Below are 26,292 nucleotides of genomic sequence, written 5' to 3' on the forward strand. Positions count from 1 at the left end.
AAGAAGTCATCTCATATGAAAAAATATACTTTAAAACTTGTGCATATAATTTAAGAATTTGTTTTGAATCTTAATTATTCTGTAACTTGGGATGTCCCTTATAGTTAAACCACTAGACCAACATACTGGCTATATTTATATATATATGTATTTTTGTGAGTGTGTTTGCATGTGTATATTGTGGGTTTCGTTTTTGAATTATGCTATTTTTCTAGGTATACATTTGCTTGAAATAATACACAAATGGTTAGCAGAAATTAAATCGATTTTTAAAGTTTGTGGAAGATATTGGAACATATAGCCCTTGAGAGCAGTTTCCGTTTCCCAGAGAGTTGTTTTATGGAAAATATTTCCATAGAAAATGGAATATTTCCTTGGAAATGATATCAAATGTCATTTTATGACAAATTTCTAATAGGAATTCACAGTATTTATTTTCTGTTCTTGGGATGTTAAAATATAGTCAACTCTTAAGAAAAAATTAAGTCAGAGATTTGGAAATAATTTACTAAATATAGTTTTGAAATATCTTATTTAGTTCATATACTTACTTGAAATGTCTTGAGGCCTTTTTTTATTGAGGTATAATTGACAGTATATTGTTTTAGATGTATAACATACTGATTTGATATTTATATATATTGCAATATATAATTGTATATATTGTTTTGGTGTCTTTTTATTTTAGATCCACATATAAGTTAAATCACATGGTACTTGTCTTTCTCTGTCTGACTTTTTTCACTCAACCTTCAAGGTCCATCCATGTTGTTGCAAATGGCAAGATTTCAATACCCTGTGATGTCGCTTATATGTTGAATTTAAAACAAACAAACATACAAAACAAACAAACAAACAAACAAAGCTCATAGATAAGGGGAACAGATTGGCACTTGACAGAGGTGGGGGTGGGAGGTGGGCAAAATGGGTGAAGGGAGATCAAAGGGGACAAAATTCCAGTTATAAAATAAATGTCATGGGGCTCTAATGCACGGCATGGTTAATAATACCATATTGCATATTTGAAAATTTCTAAGAGAGTGGATCTTAAAAGTCCTCATCACAAGAAAACTATTATGGTGACAGATGTTAAGTAGACTTACTGTGGTGATCATTCTACAATGTATATAAATATCAAATCATTACTTTGTACACCTGAAACTAATGTAATGTTATATGTCAATTATATGTCAATTAAAAAAAAGGAAAAAATACAGTCAACTCTTAAGAATAGATAAGTAGGAGATTTGGATATAGTTTACCAAATCTAGTTTTGAAATCTTATTTGGTTCATGTATGTACTTGAAATATACTGATATAATGTAAACTGTCATAGCATCATTGCAGATTTTTGTATTTTGTTTCAAGAACAAAATTAGAACTCAATATAGATACATGATAAAGCTAAACAATAATAAATACCTCAAATCTGGGGTGTGTACGAGTTCGGTCAATGTTGAAGGTATATACACACACACAGACACTCTGTGGTAAATAATGCACAAAGTGGCATGATTTCTATACAAATAATGGAGATGTGCCTATAATTTAACTGTTGCTTTGAAAGCTGTATTAGATCAGATCTCGATGACTTTATTTTGACTTTAGGTTATGGCTTTTATCTGGACAAATGGTCTGTTTCTACTACAGAACTCCACTCTGTACAGGGCAGTGGAGATGATTTTGCCTTGAAGACGTTTCAAGAGCAAATATTACCAATTGTTTGCTATTGAAATGGTTAAGTAACACCTTCTGGGTATAACTGATTTTTTAAGCAGCACTGAGGCCAGGGTATCACAATGGTGGAAAGCATGTGATTTGGACACGCTTATCTCTACAACTTAGTAGCTAGTTAACCTCCCCAGCCCTGGTTTCCTCATCTCTAAACTGGGATAATAATAATAGCTACCTTGTATGTTTATTGTGAGAAATGAAGGAGATAATTGCATGTAAAGAACACAGATAAATTTTAGTTCTGAATGTTTACTGAAGTTATTATTATCATTGTTTGCATTTTAAAGATTGTTATTTTTGTATGTCTGTTTCCACTACTGCTATTACTACTATTTCCAGGAATCATTACTTAAAGAATTCTTAGGTAACTAAAAGAATTTATTAGATGTGTAGTTAATATTGATATTGATTGTAGAAAAAAATTTACCAAAGACTAGTATTTTAATTTTTCCATTTTGCAAAGCCTTTCTTTCCCTTCTTCCCCACACCCCCCTCACTAATTGTACTAGGCCCTTTTTCCTCTTAATATCATTTCTGATTTATGGTAAAGAATAAGAATTTTTATTACTGATTTTCCTTTTGCTAATAACAGAGGAATAAGCATTTGATTTTTTTTTTTTTTGGAGGAGGGAGGTAATTAGGTTTATTTATTTACTAACTTTTCCAGTGGGAGTACTGAGGATTGAACCCAGGACCTCGTGCATGCTAACCGTGTGCTCTACCATTTGAGCTATACACTACCCCCAGCATTTCGTTTTTTAACAGTGATCTAAGATCAGTTTTGTGTAAATGTTAAAAAAATTAGAGGGAATTAAACACATACCCTTTTGAAATTTTTGCATGAACATTCAGTTCACTGTTACTGCCTATCATAATTTTTGTGGTGATATTAGTGTGTATATTTCTCATGAATATCAATAGCAGATAATTTAATTTCTAATGCCATTTTATATCTGTAGAGTCAAAGCCCTTCTCTATCATTAATAAAATTGATAATTATATCCTCAGTTTTTAAAGATACTCAAATTTTTCACATGGATATCACAATGTGATGCTTGTTGACTGTCAAAAAGATTTCTTATATGCTTGATATTAATAGACAGGGTAGAGAAAAAGCTATAATAACTAATTTTTATGAAAAATTGATCTTTAAAACCATTTTTTTGTGTGAACTGCAGCTACTTTTCTGGGAAGAATAGGCTAATTGTTAATTTAGTGCACATTTAATGAGCACCTTCAGTGTACTGCCTGCTGAGAATATAGAGATCAAAAACAATCACTGTTGTTAAAGAGCTTACAGGGGAGAAACACAAACAGTTACAGCGAAGGGTGACAATTGCAGTGGTAGACACACTCAGGGTGATGTATGAAGGCAGAGGATGGATCTCTCACCAGTAATGTGGATTTAAAGAGTTTCCTAGAGTAATGCCCTGGTTAACTCTTGCAGGACATTGAATTGGCCAGCACATGAAGATATTTGTAAGGAGGCCAGGGAAATGCCTTTATTTTTTTCTCTTTAATTTGCCTTGTTTGAGAGCTACCAGCCTTATGGTGGAAGATAATATGTAAGTGGTGTCATGTAGGAGAGATCTATTGATTTTTAAAAATATTTTAGAAAAGTGTGACAAGGTATATTTGTAAAGTTTGATTTTTAGTCTTTGGAGCATCCGACATAAGTTAAGATCTGTTTATATTCTTATACTACAAAGTATAAGAATTCTTCTTTAATTACAAAATTGAGGGACAGTTACCAGTGAACATCTGGAAATTAGTTCCACTGAATGTGTATCACTTATAAACAGCTTATTATTGGTAGATCAACATTCTTTGAATTTTGGAAAGTACTAGTATTTGGCATTAGAGTTCTATTGCTTTCTTCCCTTGTTTAAAATATATTATTTTTAGTTTTCTTATTATAACCTTAAAATGTACTATTTTAGAAGTTGCATATTTCAAGATTTCTTGTGTAAGTTGCTCATTTTTTTCTTGCTTATGATTATAAATCATAAATATTGGACTAATAAATATTTGGATGTATGATGAACTTAGATTCAATAGTTTGTGGACTAACTTGCCCTGTAAATGAAGAATGTTTTGTTTCCTTAGAAAGCTGAGCTTTAGCAAAATTTCAAAGGTGAAAACTTCTGCAAGGTGGCATTCCATTAAGCATATCTTTATGTAAAATGAATTATACCCTGAGTCATTGCAGTTGTATAAACTTAAGATAACCCTTCCTTGGGAAATAAAGGTCAACAAATTCATGCACTTTAAAGAGGTATCCTGGGTCAAATGATCATTTACTTACCGGAAATGGCTAATGAAATGTTGCAATGATTTATGCTTTGCTGCAGTAAATTTTCATAATATAGTAATTTATCTCTCATTTTTTAAACTGTCCAGTTTGTTTACTGAGTAATAGTTACTTTAAATGTTTTATCAACTGTTTATTTTTCTCTTCCTCTCCTCTTCCTTGCAGATTCTTATCATGATGATTTAGAGAATATTTCATTTTAAATGACTTGTCTTTACTATAGATAGTTTGGAAATACAGGCAGAGTTGCTGTAATGTAAAGCAGAGTCATTAATCTTAAATATCTACGTTGTATTGATTCTTGCTGTTATTATCAAGAACTGTAAAAATTTTATAGTTTTTTTTGTCATCAAAATATCTTTGAGCATAATATGTGAAATATATGATGATCATGAGGCAAAGCAGCATGTGTATTTTTATAATTAGAAATAATATTTATTAAGTACTAGCTCTGTCTCAGGAATTGGATGTTGGAAAATAACCATCTCTGTTCTAATGGCCTTGCTTGTGTGTAGTACCCTCCTTGTTTCATATTGCTTTAATTGTATCTAAGAAATATTTGTTGAGTGTTTTCTATGTGAAAATTGTTACATTTATACACTATAAATTTCTAGGTCTACGGCTTCTTTATAAACCCTCTAGGGTCATTTGTATAACATATTTAGAATACATACTGGATATACATTTTATTTCTATATTGTTAAAGACTTAGATGAAGGGACATATTTTTCTCTACCCTGATAGTCAATAATGTAAAAAAAAAAAGGATGTGCACTTTTGAAACCACTTCGCATTATAATGTTATTGGCTTGGTAACTTAGAACAAAAATACGTTATTATGTGTATTTAAGGTAGAAATGTTTAGGAATGATGTCAGCAGGATGATAGAATGGGAGTTTCCAACACTCATTCCCTCACAGAAACATTGATTTCACCAAACATTCAGACACACACAAAAATATCTTTATAAAAGCTAAGGAATGCAGGTGAGAGATTATAGCACATGAGAGGAACACAGCCATAAGAAGAGACTCTGGGAGATTAAAAAAACAATAGGAAAAAATCAGTCCAACCAAGAGCTGGTTTTTTGAAAGAGTATGTTAATTAGCTTAATTGTAGTAATCTTTTCACTATGTATACATATACCAAAGCATCACATTGTGCACCTTAAATACATATAATTTTCATTTGTCAATTATACCTCAAGAAAGCTAGAGAAAAATAAAAAACCCAAAATCTCAAAAAGAAAAGCATTACTCTGAAGCAGAAATAAGGAAAGAAAAAGATAGAGGTATTCATAATCTGAAAAAAATGTATAAAGAGAGTAGCCTGGAGCAAGAATATATTATTGTTTTTTCAGTCTCATTAGAATAACATTTTAAAAATTGAGTAATGATTAAAATACGGTATATAATACAGAATGTATTTTGTTTTCAAGCTACTTTTGAAGTATCATTGAGAGCACTAGGACTGTTTAGTTTTGTGGCCTTGGTCAACCTTTGTTAATTAAATTTTAGGCATAAGAGTCAAAAGAGTCAAAGATTTTGTTGGTTTTATTGATCTCTTTAATATTGAAAGTAAATGACATTAATTTATCTAAAACTGCACAGAATTCCTAGTGTATTAGTAGAGATCTGAACCAGGAGAGAGACAGTTATTCTTTTTGGTTCTTTTGTGAACCTGTTATGAAGTCTTCACGCAGCCTTTACATACTGTTTGTTGATTTTATTTTCTATTTTCTCCGGTGCATACAGTGGCAGTTTAGCTTTAGATTCTTGACTTTGTGACTGATCAGACGGTAGTAGCGGCAGTAATACTGGCGGCAGCAGAAGTAGCAGTAACAGGTATTTATATCAGACATCCCCATTTTATAGAAGAGGAAACTGAGGTTCACGAGGGCTAAATAAATGACCCCTAGTCATGTCACTAAACATAAAATATATGTTTTAAACATAGCGTTCCACTATACATCATTCTCCAAGGTGTGCTGGAAATTGTTAATTATCCTTGGTACTAGAAGTCATTAGAAAGGCAGTTCTATATATTTTCCAGTGTAATTTTTAATGATAATTATTTGCTAAGGAATATGATGCAGGAGTTCTGCCTCTCACTGTTTTGAAATGCCCCTTCTGCTGTTGTTCACAGAAAGTATCACCTTGGGTAGGCTTACGCAAGATCAACATATCCTACTGGGGCTGGGAAGACATGTCTCCATTTACAAACACGACGCTGCAGTGGCTTCCCGGTGAACCAAATGATTCTGGGTTCTGTGCTTATCTCGAAAGGGCTGCCGTGGCGGGCCTAAAAGCTAACCCTTGTACGTCTATGGCAGACGGCCTTGTCTGTGAAAAACCTGTTGGTAAGTAGTCCAGTAAACTAGTATTTCCAAGTTTCCAAGCCTTCTTCACACTACCCTCTTCCAGGGTGTGAGCGTACGAAGGCCTGGAGTAACTTTCGCCATCTTTATATGATGCCGGTTCCCTTGTAAATTTTGTCTTTATCCACATTCTCCACTTACCATTAGGGACCTCAGCATTAACTTGTGAAAATAACAAAATTGTATTGTTTTATACAATCTTTATTTCTTAGTTAAAATAGTGAGATTATGAACACACATGGTTGTGGTTACAGTATACTAATAATCTATTCTTAATTTGTTAATATCTTTTAGTTTTCTAATAATTGTCTTTGTAAGAAAGATTTGTCATTAAGATGAACAACTAGTTAGCAACTAATTTTAATCTTACAGATCTATTAATTCGGTTGGCAAGTGGAAAGGAACATTTCTGTTACATCTTTTGAAATGCATTTTGTTAAGTGAGGAAGGAGTATTGAATTCTTTTCTCTTAAAATATTTTAATTTTTTATTGTGATAAAATATAAATAACAAAATATGCCATTTTAACTATTTTTTCTTTCAGTTTTTTTTGAGATAAAATTGACTTTTAAACCATTTTCAAGAGTTCAGTGTCATTAAATATATCCACATTGTTGTTAATTTGTCAACAGCATTCATCTCCAGAACTTTTTCATTTTCCCAAACTGAAACTCCATATTCATTACACAGTAACTCCCCATTCACCCCTCTCCCAGCGCCTGACAACCACCTTCTACTTTCTGTTTCTAGTGGTTTGACTATTCAAGGCACCTCATATAAGTGGAATCATAAAGTATATGTCCTTTTGTGACGGCTTATTTCCCTTAGTATAATGTCTCCAGAATTCACCCGTACAGTGGCACATGGCAGAATTTCATTCCTTTTACCCTGGACTGATAATCCATTGTATGGATGTACCACATTTTGTTTGTCCATCCATACATTGGTGGACACTTGTTGCTTCCACCTATTGACTATTGCGAATAATGATGCTACAAACGTGGGTGTACAAATATTTGTTCCGCTTCCTGCTTACATGTCTTTTGGGTATATAGCCAGAAGTGAAATTGCTGTATCATATGATAATTCTATGTTTATTTTTTTGAGGAACTGCCATACTATTTGCTATGGAAGCATCACCATTTTTACATTTCCCACAAGCAGTGTACAGGGTTCTAATTTTTCCTCATCCTTGCCAACTTAAAAAAAAAAAAAGTCATTCTAATGTGTGTGATAAATCTATTTTAGGCTAAGATTTTATAGCAAATTGTTTTATTTTTATTGTTTGCTCACTGACAGAGCATTTGCTTTAATAAGGTGTAGAATGTTTGTAGAATTGTGTCTAGCTAGAAAAGTAATAATAGTGTACATAGTGTTTAGCCAATTGATAGAAAAATTGGGTCGTGTATTACATTTCTATTTAAAAAATTTAAATTATGCAATTTTATGTACGTTGTAAAGCATTAAAAATTTCCAAGGAATTATAAATTTCAAATCAGATAATAAATTTAAGAAGCATTTTCATGTCATCTTCATTCTCATTTACCTTATCATGTAATTTTTACTCTAATTTTTATCCCACACTTGGCTTAATTGAAACATTTCTTAAACAGCAAAACAAATAAAACTCATATACTTGTGCAAAATGCAGTTAACAAATAAAATAATTGTATTTATTTTTTTTCCAGTTAGTCCAAATCAAAATGCAAGGCCTTGCAAAAAACCATGCTCTTTAAGAACATCGTGTTCCAACTGTACCAGCAACGGCATGGAGTGCATGTGGTGCAGCAGCACAAGGCGATGTGTCGACTCTAACGCTTACATAATCTCTTTCCCATACGGACAGTGTCTGGAGTGGCAAACTGCCACCTGCTCTCGTAAGTATTTGTCTAGAGTGACTTTTGGTTTAATGGCAACACAAATCACTTTTCTGTGATGGACAGAGAAACTGAACGTTTGAGGAAGTTTTTAAAAAATGAGAAAAAATATTGTCACTAGTTACAAATAAAATTTTCTAGTTATAATTAAAAACTAATTTTAAAACTTCTTAATGTTAGAAGCCCCTGATTTATATTACACCATCATTTTGAATTCCACTAAGTTTCTGAACATACTGTTAGCATTTTGCCACATTTGTGCTCCCCCAAACTCTTGAGTGTGTGTTGAAAACAGCATAACGCTTCATGAAAGTGCTCACTTCAAAGGTCACGTTTTTGTGTGTGTGTGCTTTGGTGTACTTCTTTAGTGTCTTTTACTCTAGCATAGTTCCTGTGTCTTTTTCTTCCATGATTTTTTAAGACTCTATACCAGTTGTTTTGCAGGTTTCCCAATTTGGATTTGTGTAGTTGTTTCCTCATGATTAGATTCAAGTTAAGCATTTTTTTTTTTTTTTTTTTGGCAAGACTATCGTATCAGTGGTTGTCTATCTGCTGCAAATACAGGATACATAATCTTGGCATCACGTGAAGAGTCCTATCAGCAGGGCAGTACTGAACTTACTGTGGGTTACGCTTCACGGGAAGATCCTACCCCTTGCTGGTCCCATGTTTTATAAGGACTGTAGAATGCAGATGTACCTGCCTGAGTCTGTGTTACCAGGTACTGTGTGGTTAGGAGAGTGGCCTTTCTGGCAAATGCAAATTGCATCAAGATGCCACTGCCAAAAGAATTGTGTAATAGCACTTGGCAGCCTTGTGGGAATCTGAGACCATGTGCAGCTACTTTTACTAATGGTCTCAGTTGGCTCCTTGCTAGCAAAAAATATTGTTTCTCTTTCCACAATCTGTCCTTTGATGCTGAGGCTAATCAAAAAGATGCCTTTCCGACAGGGACATGAATTAACTAATTTAAGAAATCTGACTTAGTTTGGATTTGTAATGAGAGGGTACAAAGGATTGTTTATTTCCACTGCTCCCACCACCTACTTCTTGATGCTGAATGCGTTCACATCTGTCCCACTAATTGGGGGTCTGTCCTTGTGATTGAGCCAGACCTTGTGTCCCTCTTTTTGGGAGTAGGGTGCTTTGCAAGGGCCCAGAAGTCACCATTCCACAACCACAGTTAGCTGCAGAATCACCTTAAGTAAAAAAGAAGTCCCAGTTTGTGTCTGTCCAGAAATACTTTATCTGAACAAAGAAAAAAACATCCATTCAGGGGGATGGAGGGTATAGCTCAAGTGGCAGAGCACATGCTTACCATGCGTGAGGTCCTGGGTTCAATCCCCAGTATCTCCATTAAAAATAAATCTAATTACCTTCCTCTGCCAAAAAAAAACCCCCCAAAAACCAAAACAAAAAACATCCATTCATTTGCTAAACTCAAACATGCACAGATCAAATAAGAGGAGTATTTTGTTTCTCTTCACTTCCCTGCTTCCCAACTCCTGGACCTCTTGGATGCTCACTAGGACAGAAGGTCCAAGAGTTCTTAGGTTTTTTTGTTTTGTTTTGTTTTGTTTTGTTTTGTTTTGTTTTGTTTTGTTTTTTGTTTTTCCCTTAATACCCTTACCTACAAAAAGCCGGTTTGCAATGAGTGAATTCAATTAACACGTGCCAGGCCCCAGGACTGCCATCACAGGGCAGTCAAAGAAGACGAAGCCGCCACTTGGAAGTCCATTGTGGGTAAAACGCAGGCCATGCGTTGTGGCTGAAAGGTACTCAGTGGGATTGAGGAGAAACTGTTTCAGTCTTTGTAAGGGAATCCTCCCTTGAGAATCTTGACATCCTAGTTCTGGTTCTTTTCTCCCGACTGTGGCTCTGAGTTACACACGATTACCTCTCTGTCACCCCATCTTTGTAGCTATTGTAGGTTCCTTCTCACTTTTTACATCAGTCCTCTGGCTTCCCTCTGTTCTTTCCTCTCCTGGAAGCAGCCACCTTGCAGGTTTCCTAAGAGCATGAGACATACCACAGTTTGTTCCTGTAATTTTCTTAAGTGTCTTCTGGACTCTCTTCTCCTTGTCTTCTTGTACTCCTTCCATTGTTGCAGCCATTGGCAACAAAGCTGTGATGAAGTACAGAAAACTGTCCTGGCAGCCACATGCTCTGTCTGCCTGTGCACTCTTCCTCCCAACCTTCTTTTAAGCTCTCTTGTTTGTCCTCTAGAAGGAAGAGCTGCTTCCTCTAAAAGCAGCTTCATAATTCTGAGATCACTTTTGGCGATGAATCTACTGTTTGGAGGCTTGCTCCTGGGATGCAGAGGCCCTCAGACCACATGGGCATCCAGTTAGTTATCAGTCCTTCTTGCTCAGATGAGTGACCTTCTCTTTCAGAGGTAGCTAGCCGCTTAAGACAATCCCGGTGGAGACTCACTGGCTTTTCCAGACCAGTTCCAGGAAGGATGTCTCCTTCCTCTAGGGACATAGCCAAATCCGTATTTGTTCCGTATTGGGCACCACCATGATTTGAAGAGCTGAGACAGAGCAGTAATTGCCAGGATGCAGGCTAGAATTTGCAGGCTGCAGCGGCTGTGTACATTTATTCTCCCAGGCTCTTGGCATCAAGTGGAGAGGTGTCCCTGGGATGGGTGTGGCTGGGTATGTTATGGGTTGAGTTCCCTGTTGATATCCTTTTTTGGAACTTTGATAAGGAATGAGGATGTACATGATCAAGTGTGAGCCGGTGGGGTGGTTGGAAGCATAAAATGGCCTTGCTAGCACAGAAAATGCCTTATAACCAGGAGGCAGCTGCCTGGGAGAGCTGAATGCCAGTGCTGGAGACTTGTGGGGAGTTGAGACCTTGCTTAACCTCTCCTGCCTCGGTTGTTGTGTTCGTCTCTCCACAAACGTTTAGTGGAAGAAGCCAGACACAAGATGATATACTGTATGACCCATTTAGATAAAGTTCAAAAATAGGCAAAACTATGCTATACTGTTTAGGAATGAATTTTTAGGTAGGACTGGAGAGTAAGGCAACAAGTTATTGTAAATGTCAGACTGTGGTTACTGCTGGAAATGGTTAGTGGTGCTGATTAGGAAAAGGGTACAAGGGAGGCTGTGTTCTGTTTCTAGGCTGGATGCAGGTACAGAGTATTCATTTACGATAATTTATTAATCTCATATTTTTCTTTACGTACTTCTCTGTATGTGTGTTATATTTCACAATGAAAAAGCCCAGAAGGTAGGGGAAAAGTAACTTGGAAAGTTTTCAAGCTCTTAAAGTCTTAAGAACTTCCTAAAAATTATTTAGAGTTAAGTCTCAGTTGTCTTCTCTGCTCACAAATCTTTCTTATATTCCATTCTTTCTCTCTCATTTGTTCATTTTTTGGAAAATAGTCTTCACTAATTCTTTCTTAATAAATTTGTGGCTGGTACACTTTTTGAGTCCTCGCATATCTTAAAGTGCATTTTTCACCTTCAAGTGCATTTCACTTCAATGATAAAATAGCTGGATGTGGAGTTCTAAATAATCCTTCCTTAGAACATCTAGCATTTGCTATTTAGATGAAAATTTTCATGCCAATCTAATTTTCATTCCTTTGTAGAACATCTTTTCTTTCAGCACTTTTAATATTTTTTTCTTTATTTTTGGCATTCAAAATTTTGCAATTTATTCCAATTCAGTTTTCCAGTAATTGATGTAGATTTCAAAAATGGATTCTCATTGGCTCCTTTAATATGAAGAGTAGTTTCTTTCTTCATCTGCTAAAATTGTCCTTAAATGTTATAGATCATTTGTTTTCTTCTATTTATTCTTGTTGGAAATCTTAAAATAGTTGTTGGAATTTCTGGATATATCTCATTCTCTCTTATTTTTACATTTTTAAAATTGAAATTAAAATATGAAAATGAATATATGTATGTATGTGCATGACTGGGACATTGTGCTGTACACAAGAAATTGACACATTGTAACTAACAGTACTTCAATTAAAAAATTGAAATTTAGTTGATTTATAGTATTGTGTTAGTTTAAGGTATACAGCCAAGTGATTCAGATATATATATATATATATATATATATATATATATATATATATACACATTTTTTTTCAGAGTGTTTTCCATGATAGGTTATTACAAGATATTGAATATAAGTCCCTGTGCTGTATAGTAAATCTTTGTTGTTTATCTATTTTATGTATAGTAGTTTGTATTTGTTAATCCCATACTCCTGATTTATCCCTCCCTCACCCTACCCCAGTCCAGGTTTCCTCATTGGTAACCATAAGTTTGTTTTCTATGTCTGTGATTTCTGTTTCTGTTTTGTATATAGATTCATTTGTAATATTTTTTAGATTCTACATATAGGTGATATCATATAAAATTTGTCTTTTTCTGTCTGACATCCTTCACTTAGTATGATAATCTCTAAGGCCATCCATGTTGCTGTAAATGAAAATATTTCATTCCTTTTTTATGGCTGGATAATATTCCATTGTATATTTATACCATATCTTATTAAGCTAGTCATCTGTCAATAGGCATTTGGGTTGTTTCTGTGTCTTGGCTATTGTAAACAGTGCTGATATGAACATGGGAATGCACGTATCATTTCAGATTAGTGTTTCTGTCTTTTCTGGATGTATGCCCCAGGAGTGGGATTGCTGGATCATATGGTTGCTCTATCTTTAGTTTTGTGAGGAATGTCCATACTGTTTTCCATAGTGGCTGCACCAATTTACATTCCCATCAACAGTGTAAGAGTGTAACCTTTTCTCCACACTCTTTCCAGCATTTATTATTTGTAGACTTTTTGATGATTCTGACTGGTGTGAGGTGATACCTCATTGTAGTTTTGATTTGCATTTCTCTACTAATTAGTAATGTTGAGCATCTTTACATGTGCCTGTTGGCCATCTGTATGTCTTCTTTGGAGAGATGTTAATTTAGGTCTTCTGCCCATTTTTTGATTGGTTTGTTTGTTTTTTAGATATTGAGTTGTATGAGCTGTTTGTATATTTTGGATACTAACCTCTTATTGGCACTGTTCACAAATATTTTGCTTCATTCCATAAATTGTCTTCTCATTTTTTTGATTGTTTCCTTTGCTGTGCAAAAACTTTTAAGTTTGATTAAGTTCCATTTGTTTATTTTTGCTTTTAATTATTTTGCTTTGGGACACTGAACTAGGAAATATTGCTATGATTTATCTCACAGAAAGTTTTGCTCATGTTCTCTTCTAGGAGTTTTATGGTGTCATGTCCTATATTTAGGTTTTTAAGCCATTTTGAGTTTATTTTTATATATGGTGTAAGGAAGTGTTCTAATTTCATTGATTTATTACATAAAGCTGTCCAGCTTTCCCAATATCATCTTTTGAAGGGACCACCTTTTCTCCATTGTATATTCTTGCCTTATTTATTGACTTTGTTAATTGACTGTAGGGGTATGGGTTTATTTCTGGGCTCTCTGTTCTGTTCCAGTGATCTATATGTCTGTTTTGGTGCCAGTGCTGTATGCTGTTTTGATTATTGTAGCTTTGTTGTATTGTCTGAAGTCCGGAAGGGTTATGCTTTTAGCTTTGTTCTTTGGCCACAATATTGCTTTTGGCCATTCTGGGTCTTCTGTGATTCCATATAAATTTTAGGATTATTTGTTCTAGTTCTCTGAAAAGTGTCATTGCATCAAATCTATAGATTGCTTTGGATAGTATGGATGTTTAAAAATATTAATTCTTCCAGTCCAAGAGCATGGGATATGCTTCCATTTCTTTGAACCATCTTCAGTTTCCTTTATCAATGCTTCATAGTTTTCAAAATCTAGGTCTTTCACTTCCTTGGTTAAGTTTATTCTTAGGTATTTTATTTTATTTTTTTGACATGATTTTAAACACTTTCTCTTTATGATATTTCATTGCTAATGTAAACAAATGAAACAGATTTCTGTATGTTAACCCATAACAGTATCTACTTGCTTTAGACACAAACACATTCTAAAAGATCTACATTTTTTCCTTCTCTTTCCCACATTTTGTTATTTTATTTTACATCTTTATGTTTATCCTTTTGCTGTTGATTGTAGTTATAATCACTTTTACAAAATGTTTTTTGGTTATTTTTTAATCTATATGTAAGTGATCGTTAATCCTGTAATATTTTTGCCTTTCCTATTGCGGTTTCCCCTTTCCCATAGATTCTTGCTTCTTTTCTATTTAGAGAAGACCTGTCAATATTTCTTTTAGGTCAGGTTTAGTATTGCTGTATTCTTCTAGTTTTTGTTTGTCTGAGAAATTATTTATCTCTCCTTTTATTCTAAATGATAATCTTACTGGGTAGAGTACCCTAGATTACTGGTTTTTCTCTTTTAGGAAGTGTGGCAAGGTGGCAGCTGTCATCTCTGGTTTCTCTCCACCCTGATTTCCAGGAAGCCAGCAGGTGCATGCTCCTTGTGAACAGAGCCTAGGCTCCTCCAAACCTGCAGGGGGGCTTTGCAGGGTGAGGACCAGCCCATGCATACCCTCCCTCCTTCACAGATTCCTTCCAGAGGTGCCAATTCCCTTTTTTTTTTTTTCTGTCTTACTCAGTTACTTGGGCTCTTTCTTACAGCTTTGGTTATATAGAAGATCTTCTGCCAGTTTCCAGTTCTATTTGTGAAAATTGTTCCACTTCTGCATGTAGTTTTCGTGTGTTTGTGGGGGAAGTGAACTCCATGTCCACCTACTCCACCATCTTGATCCACCTCCAAGCTCAATATCTCTTAAATTCACTTGTACTTTTCATCTTTTTGTTTGCTATGTAGTAGTCAGATCGTTTTCCCTTTTTGTGTTTTTAAAAAACTGTGGGCTCTTTATCTATTTAAAGTGGATTTTTTGAGAACCTTGCAATTCCAGTGTAAAAATTGGAACTGTATTTTTTGAAAGGTAATTAAAACATGATTAACTATTTTAACACAGGTATGAATTGCATTTTTACCACTGATGAACTAAATAATGGTAACTACTGCCGATGGGGTTGTCAGCCAGGCATGCACAAGTCAGTTCTTCAGTCCAGCTTTGGCTTCTCTTGTTTTTGACCTTCCACTTACTTTGTTTTCTTGATTGTTGTAGAGGCTTATTTTCTACTTTGGTAGCTTGTTCCTTGAATAGTTAGTCTTGCCTGCTGGATTTTTCATTTCCATAGGTCTTTCCTTTCACCGTTATGTCTGTTGTCGCATTTTCCTTCCCGATGGCTATGTATAGCTCATATAAGCTCATAATGTCTAATAGCAGTTGTTTTTGCTCCATCGCTTTTAAAATTACATACCCTGTGTATCCTTATGGGGAAGAGACTCATTTTACTTTGCCTCAAGGAGCCCTTGTGTTTTCTGAAAGTAGTACTTACCTGGCAGTGACCCACTCCTTGTGAAAAACAAACTCCTTCTCTATTACGTTTATTTTTTCCCCATGTTTTTAACTGACAAACATTTATTGAGCAGTGAGGAAGTGTGAGGAAATAAAATAAGGACTAGGAATGAAGATGACATCCTTGCTCAAAATCAAAGTGCTAAAAACAAAACAGAGTGTTACTGTTTCAAAGATGTCCACTTCTGAGCCATGGTTTTGTCATGCTTTTGTCTTTAACTTTGTATCTTAGTATGAATTATATGTAATAGATTTATATTATCTTTTTGTACTTCATGTGTCTAGTTATTCACTAAACAATTGACAGTAATTAAGTCTTTAAAGCCATTTTTATAGTTACAAATAAAACTGTTAGAAATGGTCTAAACTTTATGTTGCTTTTGGAAAGTTGTTTCAATGATCATTTGAGGCTTTTTAATAAGTAAAACTTGAAAGAAACTTTGTAGATGAGAAACAGATTAGGATTTTGAAATATTCTTCTATATTTTTCAGTTACAACATTGTGATATTAATGCTTAAAATTCACAAACTGAAGACAAGAAATATATTTTAAGATAAATTTTTCCTAATGGTTTCTGAGAAAGCATTGTTAATAACTTAAACATTTTTTGTCATTTTAAATCTTTTATCATATTCCATCCAAGATTATCAGCCTCATTACATGTCATGATTAGCATTCTATAAACAATTTTGCTTTCTGTGTACAAATCAGTGTTAATGAAATAAAAAATAAAACCATATACTAGGCAAAGAACTTTATTAACCTTTGTTTCAGACTTTATTCCCAGGCTTCTTCAGCTGAATTAGCTGCAAAGAATGAATTGTATATAAGCAAAAACTGAGAAGAGCTGCCGTGTCCAGGGGCTTAGGCTTAAAAATGTTAGAGATCTAGATTTTATCAGATCCATAAACAAAATTTTAAAAAGCAGTCACAATATAAAATAGCAGCTCCCAGAACCTTCTTCAAGTTTTATCTTCTTCAGAAATTGACTCAATTCAGTTGGCTTCATTCTTGGAAGCCTCATCAAAATTCTCCACAAGCTCTGGAACTTTGTCATCATCATCCTCTCCAGCAGCAAGTGGTGCTTTTCTATCCACAGATTGTTTGGGAAGAGCTTTGGCCAGTCTCCTTACACTGGTCAAACTGTCTGCACCAAGCTGGTTTAAGATGCTGGGTAGCATTTCAATCAGCTGCTTTGTCTCAGCATGGCCTGGAATGGTGAAAGTGTTTGCTGCCAGAGATGCCTGAACTTCAGGGCTGTTAAAGTGGATCACTGTTCCTCAGTTTGTGAACATACTCACCTCTTTAATACCAGAGATATTGCTTACCCCTAACTTTAAAGAGAACTGAAGTCTTTTATCATCTGCTGTGGCTGTTCTATGTACCACCTTCTTTCTGTGAGCAGTTCCTTTCCCACCAATGCGCACTTGTGCCTGCAGTTTGGCAAATTTCTCCTGGTTCATGATAGTTTCTTTCATCTTGTTGGAGAGGAAATGGGGCCGTGCGGGGGACTGGGGTTGGTGCTCAGGGGGTCTCGGGCAGACCAGCTGAGATAAGGCGCACACACGCGGGGACGCAAGATGGCAGCTAGAGGGCAATAACTTAACATTAATAATGGATATATTTTAAGTCACTTGGATGTGCTGTATGTGAAAATGAATTCCAAATGAATTATTTAAAGCAGCAGTAGAAGATTTTGTTCTTAATATATAAAAGTTCAATTAAAAATACAATTAAATTGATACAGTAAAAACAGAGTAAGAAGAAGCATGAGGATATAGTATACATCTCATTTCACAATATTTCTTTCTATATTTTACAGGTTTATGTGTATGTTCAGTTTAAACATTGTTTTTTTTCTTGGCATCTAGGGATGGTAATCTTTTTATATTAATTATCTTTATTTTTTAGAGCACTTTTAGGTTAACAAGAATATTGAGGAGAAGGTACAGAGATTTCTCACACGTATTCTGCTTCCACACATCCACAACTTCCTCCTCTGTCTACATCCCACACCAGAGTGTGTTGAGCCTGCAGTGGCAGATTATTATTGCTCAAAATCCATTGTTTAAATTAGGGTTCATTATAGGTATGGTACATTCTTTGGGGTTTGACAAATGTATAATGGCATGTATCCATCAGTGTAGTATTATTCATAGAAGTTTCAGTTTCCTACACATCCTCTGCACTCTGCTCATTCATCCCTTCCTCCCTCCTAACTCTTGGAAGTCACTAATCTTTTTACTATTTCCATAGATAGTTTTGCCTTCTCCAGAATATTATATAGTTGGAATCGTATAGTACGTGACCTTCTCATATTGGCTTCTTTCACATAGTAATATGCTCTTAAGTTTCCTCCATCTCTTTCCATGGCTTGATCACTTATTTATTGTTAGAGCTGAATAATGTTTTATTGTCTGGATGTACCACAGTTTATCCAGTCAACTGCTAAAGGACATTTTGGTTGCTTTCAAGTTTTGGCAGTTATGAATAAAGCTGCTTTAAACATGCACGTGCAGGTTTTTCTTGGCCATGAGTTTTCAGTTCATTTGGGTAAATACCAAGGAGTGTGATTATTGGATTGTGTAGTAAAAGTATGTTTAGTTTTGTAAGAAACTGCCAAACTGTCTTTTAAAGTGGCTGTATTTTGTGTTTCTACCAGTAATGAATGGAAGTTCCTGGTGCTTCAAATTCCAGATACTTTTCAGCATTTGGTGCTGTCAGTGTTCTGGAGTTTGGCCATTCAAATAGGTGTATCATGGTATCTCATTATTGTTTCAGTTGCGGTTTTCTCATCATAAATGATGTGGGGCATCTTTTCATATTTGCCATCTGTGTATCTTTGTTGAGGTGTCTGTTCGGGTCTTTGACCCACTTGACAAAATGTTTTATTGAAGTATACTTGATTTATAGTTTTATATTAGTTCCAGATGTATAGCATAGTGATTCAGTATTTTTATAGATTATACTCCATTTAAAGTTATTACAAAATAATGGCTATATTTCCCTGTGTGATACAATATATCTTTGTTGCTTATCTATTTTATACATAGTAATTTGTATCTTTTAATTCCTTACTCCTATCTTATCCCTCCCTACTTCTCTGCCCATTTTTAAAAATTGCGTTGTTTGTTGTCTTATTATTGTTTTAAAAGTACTTTGTATATTTTGAAAAACAGTACTTTGTCAGATGTATTTTTTTCCCACATATTTTCTTCCAGTCTATGGCTTGTCTTTTTATTCTTTTGACAGTAACTTTGGCAGAGCAGAAATTTAAATTTAAATTTTTATAAAGTCAAGTTTGTCAATTCCTTCTTTGATAAATACGCTTTTGTTGTCAAAGTGAAACATCATCACCAAACCCACGGTCATCTTAATTTTCTTATATGTTAATTTTGGGAGTTAGATAGTTGTGCTTACATTGCCCATCTCTTCTTGCATGCTGTCCACTTTATGCATTAGAACCTTTAGCATATTAATCATAGTTGTTTTAAATTCCTAATCTGATTAATTCCAACATCCTTGCCACGTCTGTTCTGATGCTTGCTCTGTCTCTTCAAATTGTGTTTTTTGCCTTTTGGTATTCTTTACATTTTTTTTTTCCTTGATAGCCAGATAGGATGTATGAGTATAAGAAACTGCTGTAAATAGGCCTTTAATGATGTAGTAGTAGGTTGTCGAGAGGGGAAGTAGTCCACTGTCCTATGCTTAGAGCTCAGTCTTTTGTGAGCCTACGCCCCATATTGTGCTGTGATCTTCACTAGTGCTTCTCAGGGTTTTTTTTTTTTTTTTTCCTGTTTAGGTGGTGCAGGATGGCTGGAGGGTACTGGAGCTGTAGATTTTTCTTCCCCCACGTGGAGGGCAAGAGCAGGCTAGAGTTGGGTATTTCCCTTTAACCAGCTCAGCTAGGCTCTGATAAAACCCCACCACTTAAGCTCTGTTAAATCGTTTCTCCAGGCCTAGTTAAGAAGAACAATGCTCTGGCATATTTCAAAATGGTTCCTTTTCCCCTCCCCATGCTGGAAGCACAAAGGGGTTTTTCCTGAATATCCTCTGTGATGACCTGTTAGAGCTCCTGCAGGTAAAACTCACAGAAGTGTGTGGGGTCCTCCTATAACTGAGGCCCCCTGGAGATTGGAGCTCTCAGAGTTTTCCGCAATGTGCTTCCAACAATGTATCAGTCACAGCTCAGGTTTTCTTCCCCTGGCACTGGATCCTACAGATGTTTCTATGCCAGTAAATCATGAGTCTGTATTCTGCTGTCTGTCTCTCCAATTTTTGGGGCTATGGTTTGCTCTGTGACCTCACTTCTCTGATGGATCTAGGAAAAGCTGTTGATTTTTCAGTTTGTGCTGCTTTTTACTTTTTGTTAGGCTGGACTGGTGACTTCTAAGCTGCCTCCATGGTGGACTGGATACCAGAAGTCTTTAGTAATCATTTGGTCATATAATTCTTAATGATTGATTTTTCAAATTCTGATACATTTCAAAAACCGTATTGAATATTTTGTAAGTTGATCTTTCAAAAAGCCAAAAATAAATAAACTAATTAAAATAAAATGAGAATGATTGCTCAAATTACTTGTAGCTTATACGTAATCTCTGTACTATCCATAAGATAAGAAAAATAGCACAGCCTACAAAAGCTTTCCTGTATTATTGTTTTTTGTAAGAAAAGAAAAATCATTAGAACCTTTCAGTGTTTAGTCACCATTGCATACTAAAGAATGAATATTCTGTTACTCATTCAGCAGTGAATGTTGTTCTCCACTCTTGAGCAATAACAAAACCAGCATTACCTTTTGTAATAGTTTCATATCTAAAATAAAATCTAAGAGAAAAGAATATTGCTCTGAACGTGACATTTTAAACTCATTATCAAAGCCTCAAATTATTCACAGAACATTAATAGTTTGTCATTCAGTCAGTGCAAGAAACCCAGGATTTTTTCATGTTAAGATTGACCCAGCTGTTTGAAAAGCAGCAATAGACATGTTGTATTTGAGAACAGTTTAAGTTTAATTTGTGCATTATACTTCCTCAGGACATTTGATTGGTTATCTTTCTTTAAAAAGATAGTCCTACAATAAAACTTACTTTTCCTAGAAGATATCTGTAGACTGTAAATATAAAGCCTCGATTTATCCTGGGGGAGACCTAGGAAACATTTACTTCAGTTCATTACATGATAATAAATAACTGGAATGTCAAGATAGCATACTTAATTTGACTTTTTCATTATTACCTACTGATTTCATAGCAATGCAAAATGGTTTCAAAGATAATTAGAATAACCTTGTCAACAATACTGTGGGCTAGCTACAATCATAGATAGAAATATTTCAAAGCAAAAAGTCTAAAGAGGGGTATGGTAATATATAAAATGTTTAGTTATCTAAAGATATTTTAAATGAAGTGTCATTTAACTCTGTACTGCTGAAAAAAAACTTCCAAAAGGAAGTATGTTCATATCATTGAATTATTTATCTCCAGAGTTGACATTAGTCACTTGTGTTCAGTGACTCAAAGAATGTTCTTCCTTTTAAATTTATTATTAAGGAAATATAGGATATGGTACTCATTCTTCACTTTCTTACATTCAATCTCTGAAATGTTCAGCACTCAAAAAACTCATAAGTACAAATCATATTGTAATTGAAAAATTTTTTAATCCAATAATTCTGTTCTCCCTGCACAGTCTGTTATTTTGAGTTCCTGCTGTTCACTGAGAAGCTTGCACCATTCTTATTTGCAGCAATCTGAGGAGCACTTTTGATTCCAGTAATATCAAAACACTGAGTGGCAATTAAGTTATTACGGCCACAACAATGAAATTGAGTCTACCATAAATCTACCTTTTCTTTTTTTACCTCTGAGGTTTTTCTAGCATGCGACTAAAAGACATCATTCATGGTACTTTGTACCTATGGACTATCTCCTATGGATAAAAAATTCCTAAGACAAAGTGTTCCTTTTCTAGCAAAACATCAGTAAAAATAATTAAAGTAAGTCTCAGCCCAATATAGGGTACTATGATTGTGGATTAAAAATCTGAAACATCACATAGTAACTATTGTGAATATGATGGCAGACTGTAATACGTTCGTCCTTGGAAAAGCCATCACAGTGTTCATAAGCTTTGTTGAGGCTCATAAGCTATACATAAGTTAAACAAAAAAGATTGTGCTTCCCTGAGTGAGTCTTAAGGTGATATTCCACAGCCCTGAAAGTCAGAGAGAGAGTTGGTCCTGCTGGTTGCCCGGCTGAGGCAGAATATCCAGTTTCCAGATCCCCATTCAGCTTGGCTCTTAGAGTGAGTCTGATTTTACTCATCACGTGATAGCCAAATGTTAGTATTTTGGACCCTTGGGAAGAGCATTGTCCACGAGAGGCAGTCCGAATGGGGTTCTGCTACCTCAGGGAGCGGGTCGGCATCATTTACACTGGACCTTCACAGGCGGATGCAGAGCTTTTCTTTGCAGGCCCTCACCAGGCACAACAAGAGCAGCTAACGCTGCTCTACATCGCAGACTGTGGTAAATGCGGTCTGCAGGCCCCTGGATCAGCTCTTCAGAGGTCCTAATACTGGTAAAGTTCTCAGGAGTCTTTTAGTGTTGACTTCGTTTTTCTCCATGTCATGGTTCCACACCTTTTTTCACCCTCAAGCCAGTCCCTTCATCTCCTTTTTGTCCATAATGTGTGTTTTATTAGCTTTTGAAATAACTGCTATCTTTTATTATTATAAAAAATAATTACATTAACTACAGATGACCTTTTACTGTCTTTTTTCAGATCATATTTATTTTTCCATTAACTTCTAATTCTGTTTGAATATAAAGTCATATAACATGTTTGTTAATGTTCCTGCCATGCAGCTCAAAATTGTTCTGGATTGAGAACCTGTGGACAATGTTTGGAACAGCCTGGGTGTGGCTGGTGCAACGATCCTAGTAATACAGGAAGAGGACACTGTGTTGAAGGATCTTCACGGGGACCAATGAAGCTCATTGGAATGCATGATAACGAGATGGTTCTTGACACCAGTCTTTGTCCTAAAGAGAAGAACTATGAGTGGTCCTTTATCCAGTGTCCAGGTAATACAAATGTGATGAAAGCAATTTTAGTTTCTGCTGAAGGACACCAAGAATTATTTTTCCTTTCTTATAATAAAGGTTTAGAAAAAATAATAATGAAGATGAGTCTCAAATATAAAAGATTTAAAAACCTCTTTCCAATATCCATCTTTGTTGTTTACATGGTATTATGTTTGGAATTGTTAAATAGGCTAACCAGATGCATGACATATAATTATTAGATTTGGTTTCACATGAACTGCTCTAAGGAACAAAATATTGGCTTCATACCAATTTTCTATACTGTAGTATAGTCTTTTATTGTTTATAATATTATAATATCTTAGAATTCAAAGGCAACTTAGGGGATCCAGTTAAGCTTCATGTTATGTATAGGAATGTTCTGTGTAATATCCAGGATAGAGTCAGCTGACCTTTGGTATTTGCCGTCCTTCAACTTGGAAGGTCAGTAAAGATTTGAGGATTTTAAAAATAGGAAGCTTGTTCTTACGTGGAATGAAATCAACCTTCTTGAAAAATTAATTTATTGAGTTCCTACTATGTGCTGAAGATTGTTTTAAGTGCTAGAGACAATTAAAAATTAGGCTAAAATCACTGCGTTAATTGATCCTGTATTCTAATTGAAATTAATAAAATTAATTACACACATACATACATGTATGAAGTTAGATGGTGATGAGGGCAATTAAATAAAGCAAGGAAGGGGGATACTGTGGTAGTTGATACATGACTCTGCATTTGTTAGACCCATATTGTGTACCACAAAGAATGAACTTTCCTGAATGCAAATTATAAAGGAAAAAAGTCAACCAGGATATCAGGGGAACCCAGGCTGAAATGCAAACTGTGACAAATAAATTTAAGTGTATTTCAAATGCCATAACCTCATCATAAGAAAAGGAACTGACCTAAGTAACTTTGGAAACAGTGTTTTGATTGGATACTGTAAGACTAAAGGGAAAAAAGCTACATAAACATTATATTCTGTTTGGTAAGTTAGTTTATCACATAGTACAGAATAACAATTCTTATAATATTTTATATGTTTACTAGACTTGGACAGATACATAAGTTGTGTTTAATGTGGACCAGGTTTCCCACTGTGAGAAAAAGAAGTTAAAAATAAGCAAAGAGTGAAGATTACAAAGAACCCTGTGGCATTGGTTTAGAGTATAAGCATGAATTCAAGTTTATTTATATATATATATATATATATATTTATATAGATGTGTGTATACATAGTATATTTGTATATATACACTTACTTGTATATATACATATATTTTCTAGCTCTGTTCTTCGAGAGGACCTAGAAGCTCTGATGCCCCAATAACAATGAGCACATCCAACGCCCACATCTTGGTTTCTGAATACCATTTTGAGGTGAAAGAAACCATGGCTCTCTGGAGAAATAGCTGATTCTACAGCTGGGGCAGGGAGAGTACAAGATGAGCCTGAAGTATTGTTTAGTGACAGAATGTAAGAAGGTGCTAAAAAAAAAAAAGGAGAGGATGGGAGCATGTCAGAGGGACATAAAGCTAACCTAAAAGAGTTCTTAATTGATCAAATCTGGGTAAAACAATAATTGTATGGAGTGTAACTCAAAGAGCAAAATACATATCCATGATTCTATATAGATTTGAATGATTGGATAAATAATAAACAGGTGAGAAAAGATAAATATTCCAAATAATAAATGTAGAATGAATGAGAGAAATAAAACAAATCACTATTAGAACCCCACAGTAATAGCTGCTGTAAGAATAATCTGCTTAAGAACATTCAAATTAGTGGGTGAAACTTTAAGGAGAAAGAGGATATTTGCGTAGCTTCCAAGTATCCTTCTCAAAAATATTTAGTATTAATTACTGTGGTGGTTTTAACCGTGTCCACAAATACATTGGCATTCCTCCCTCTAGGAGGTGGAGCTGAATTTCTCTCTGCTTGAGTGTCAGTTGGACATGCTTACCCCTTCTAATGAAGAGTATGGAAGGGAAAAAATTGTAACTTTACAACAGAGAAAGTAAGTCGACATCACCTTAAAGAAGTGATGAGTGTTAACAACCCCAGGAGTAGTAAGTCATGTTGCTGTCATGTACCCCCTGACGTGATGTGGTAAGAAGGGCACTTCTGTGGTGTTCTTCCCCCAAATCTACAACCCAGGTTATCCATTAGAAAACATCAGACAGACACAAATTGAAGGACATTTTACAAAATCCTTGACCAATACGCTTCAAAACAGTCAAAGTCTTGAGAAAGAGGGAAGACTGAGATAATCTCACTGATGGTAAGAAGCTAAGGAGCCCTGACAGCTCCCTGTAGTATGCTATTCTGGGTTAGACAGTGGAAAAATGACAGAAAAATTACCTTTGTGGCAAAACTCGTGAAGTCCAAATGAAATCTGTAGTTTAGTTAATAGTATTGTACCAATGTTAGTTTTTAAATTTTGATGAATATACCATGATTATATAAGACACTGACATCTGGGTGAAGTGTACCCAGGAATGCTCTGTATTATTTTTGCAATTCTTCTATAACCCTAAAATTACTTGAAAATAAAAGTTGTTTTTAAAAGACATGGTAGTTTAGAAAAACAGTCAAAAGAACCTTCTCAAAATGAAAAATATAGTTACTGAAATTAGAAATCCATTGGATCCATTAAATAGCAGATTAAACATAGTGGAAGAGATCATTAACAAACTGGAAAATAAGTATGAAGAACTAATCCAAAGTATTGGAAAAAAGAGAGACAAAATGATGCAAAATATGAAAAAGAGGTTAAAGACAGTAAGGGTAGAATGAGAAGTTCCAAATACAACTCATAAGTTTCAGAAGGAGAAAATAAGAAAAGGGAGAGGAAATACTTAAAAATATTGTCACACGATGGGGATATTGACACACAATTAGTTCCGTCTTGTCCAAATATAAAATAACTTTTTTGTTAGATATGCATTTTTATTATTTGGGTTAAAATAAGAAAAAGCTTATCATCTGAGAGGTAGAAGAGTGGTATGTTTTCCCAGTCTCTCAGTATGTGAGGGAAGTTGTGTTTAGGCCAGCATTTCAGGAGAGAAGAATATGGATCCCATAGTATTTTTAGGAATGAGGCAAGGATCATCTATGAGAATGAGGAATGAGTACTCCCTAGTCAAGAAACTGATATTTTTAGTTAAAGTTGGCCTTTGGAGTTCTGATATTCAGATGGTGGATGATGTATTAGTTTTCCATTGAGCATTCAGAAAATGAGAAAAAAAAAAGATAAATAAAAACCTATATGACTACCAACTATCCACACCTATGATAAACTTATAATAATTAAGACAGTGTGGAATTGGGATAAGAATGGACAAGTAAACCAGTGAAAGGGGATAGAGGTTACAGAAGCAGGTCTATGTATGTATGATTCCCAGATTTATGGCAAGGATCACACTGCCAGTGCAGTGTCTTTTTCAGTGAATGATGCTGGGTGAACTGGATAACTAAAGAATTGTATCTAGA

At 34.9% G+C, this 26,292-nt stretch overlaps 1 protein-coding gene, 1 non-coding gene and 1 pseudogene across 4 annotated transcripts in view; 2 read left to right on the forward strand and 1 right to left on the reverse strand.

The window, feature by feature from the left end:
- The window catches only part of ATRNL1 (attractin like 1), a 631,665-nt gene that overhangs the window by 138,608 nt on the left and 466,765 nt on the right, over positions 1–26,292 (forward strand). For all 3 annotated transcript variants that reach the window (XM_010987217.3, XM_064488470.1, XM_064488471.1), the window contains 3 exons: positions 6,191–6,404; positions 8,111–8,299; positions 22,576–22,794. In XM_010987217.3, the coding sequence (XP_010985519.3) occupies positions 6,191–6,404; positions 8,111–8,299; positions 22,576–22,794 (622 nt within the window). The remainder of the gene's footprint in view (positions 1–6,190; positions 6,405–8,110; positions 8,300–22,575; positions 22,795–26,292) is intronic.
- On the forward strand, positions 9,582–9,655 carry TRNAG-ACC (transfer RNA glycine (anticodon ACC)). Its single transcript has one exon. It is a non-coding gene; the product is annotated as a tRNA-Gly (tRNA).
- On the reverse strand, positions 16,130–17,291 carry LOC105095109 (transcription factor BTF3-like; annotated as a pseudogene).

Source organism: Camelus dromedarius, chromosome 8 (genome assembly GCF_036321535.1).
Source record: "Camelus dromedarius isolate mCamDro1 chromosome 8, mCamDro1.pat, whole genome shotgun sequence".
Classification (NCBI taxonomy): domain Eukaryota; kingdom Metazoa; phylum Chordata; class Mammalia; order Artiodactyla; family Camelidae; genus Camelus; species Camelus dromedarius.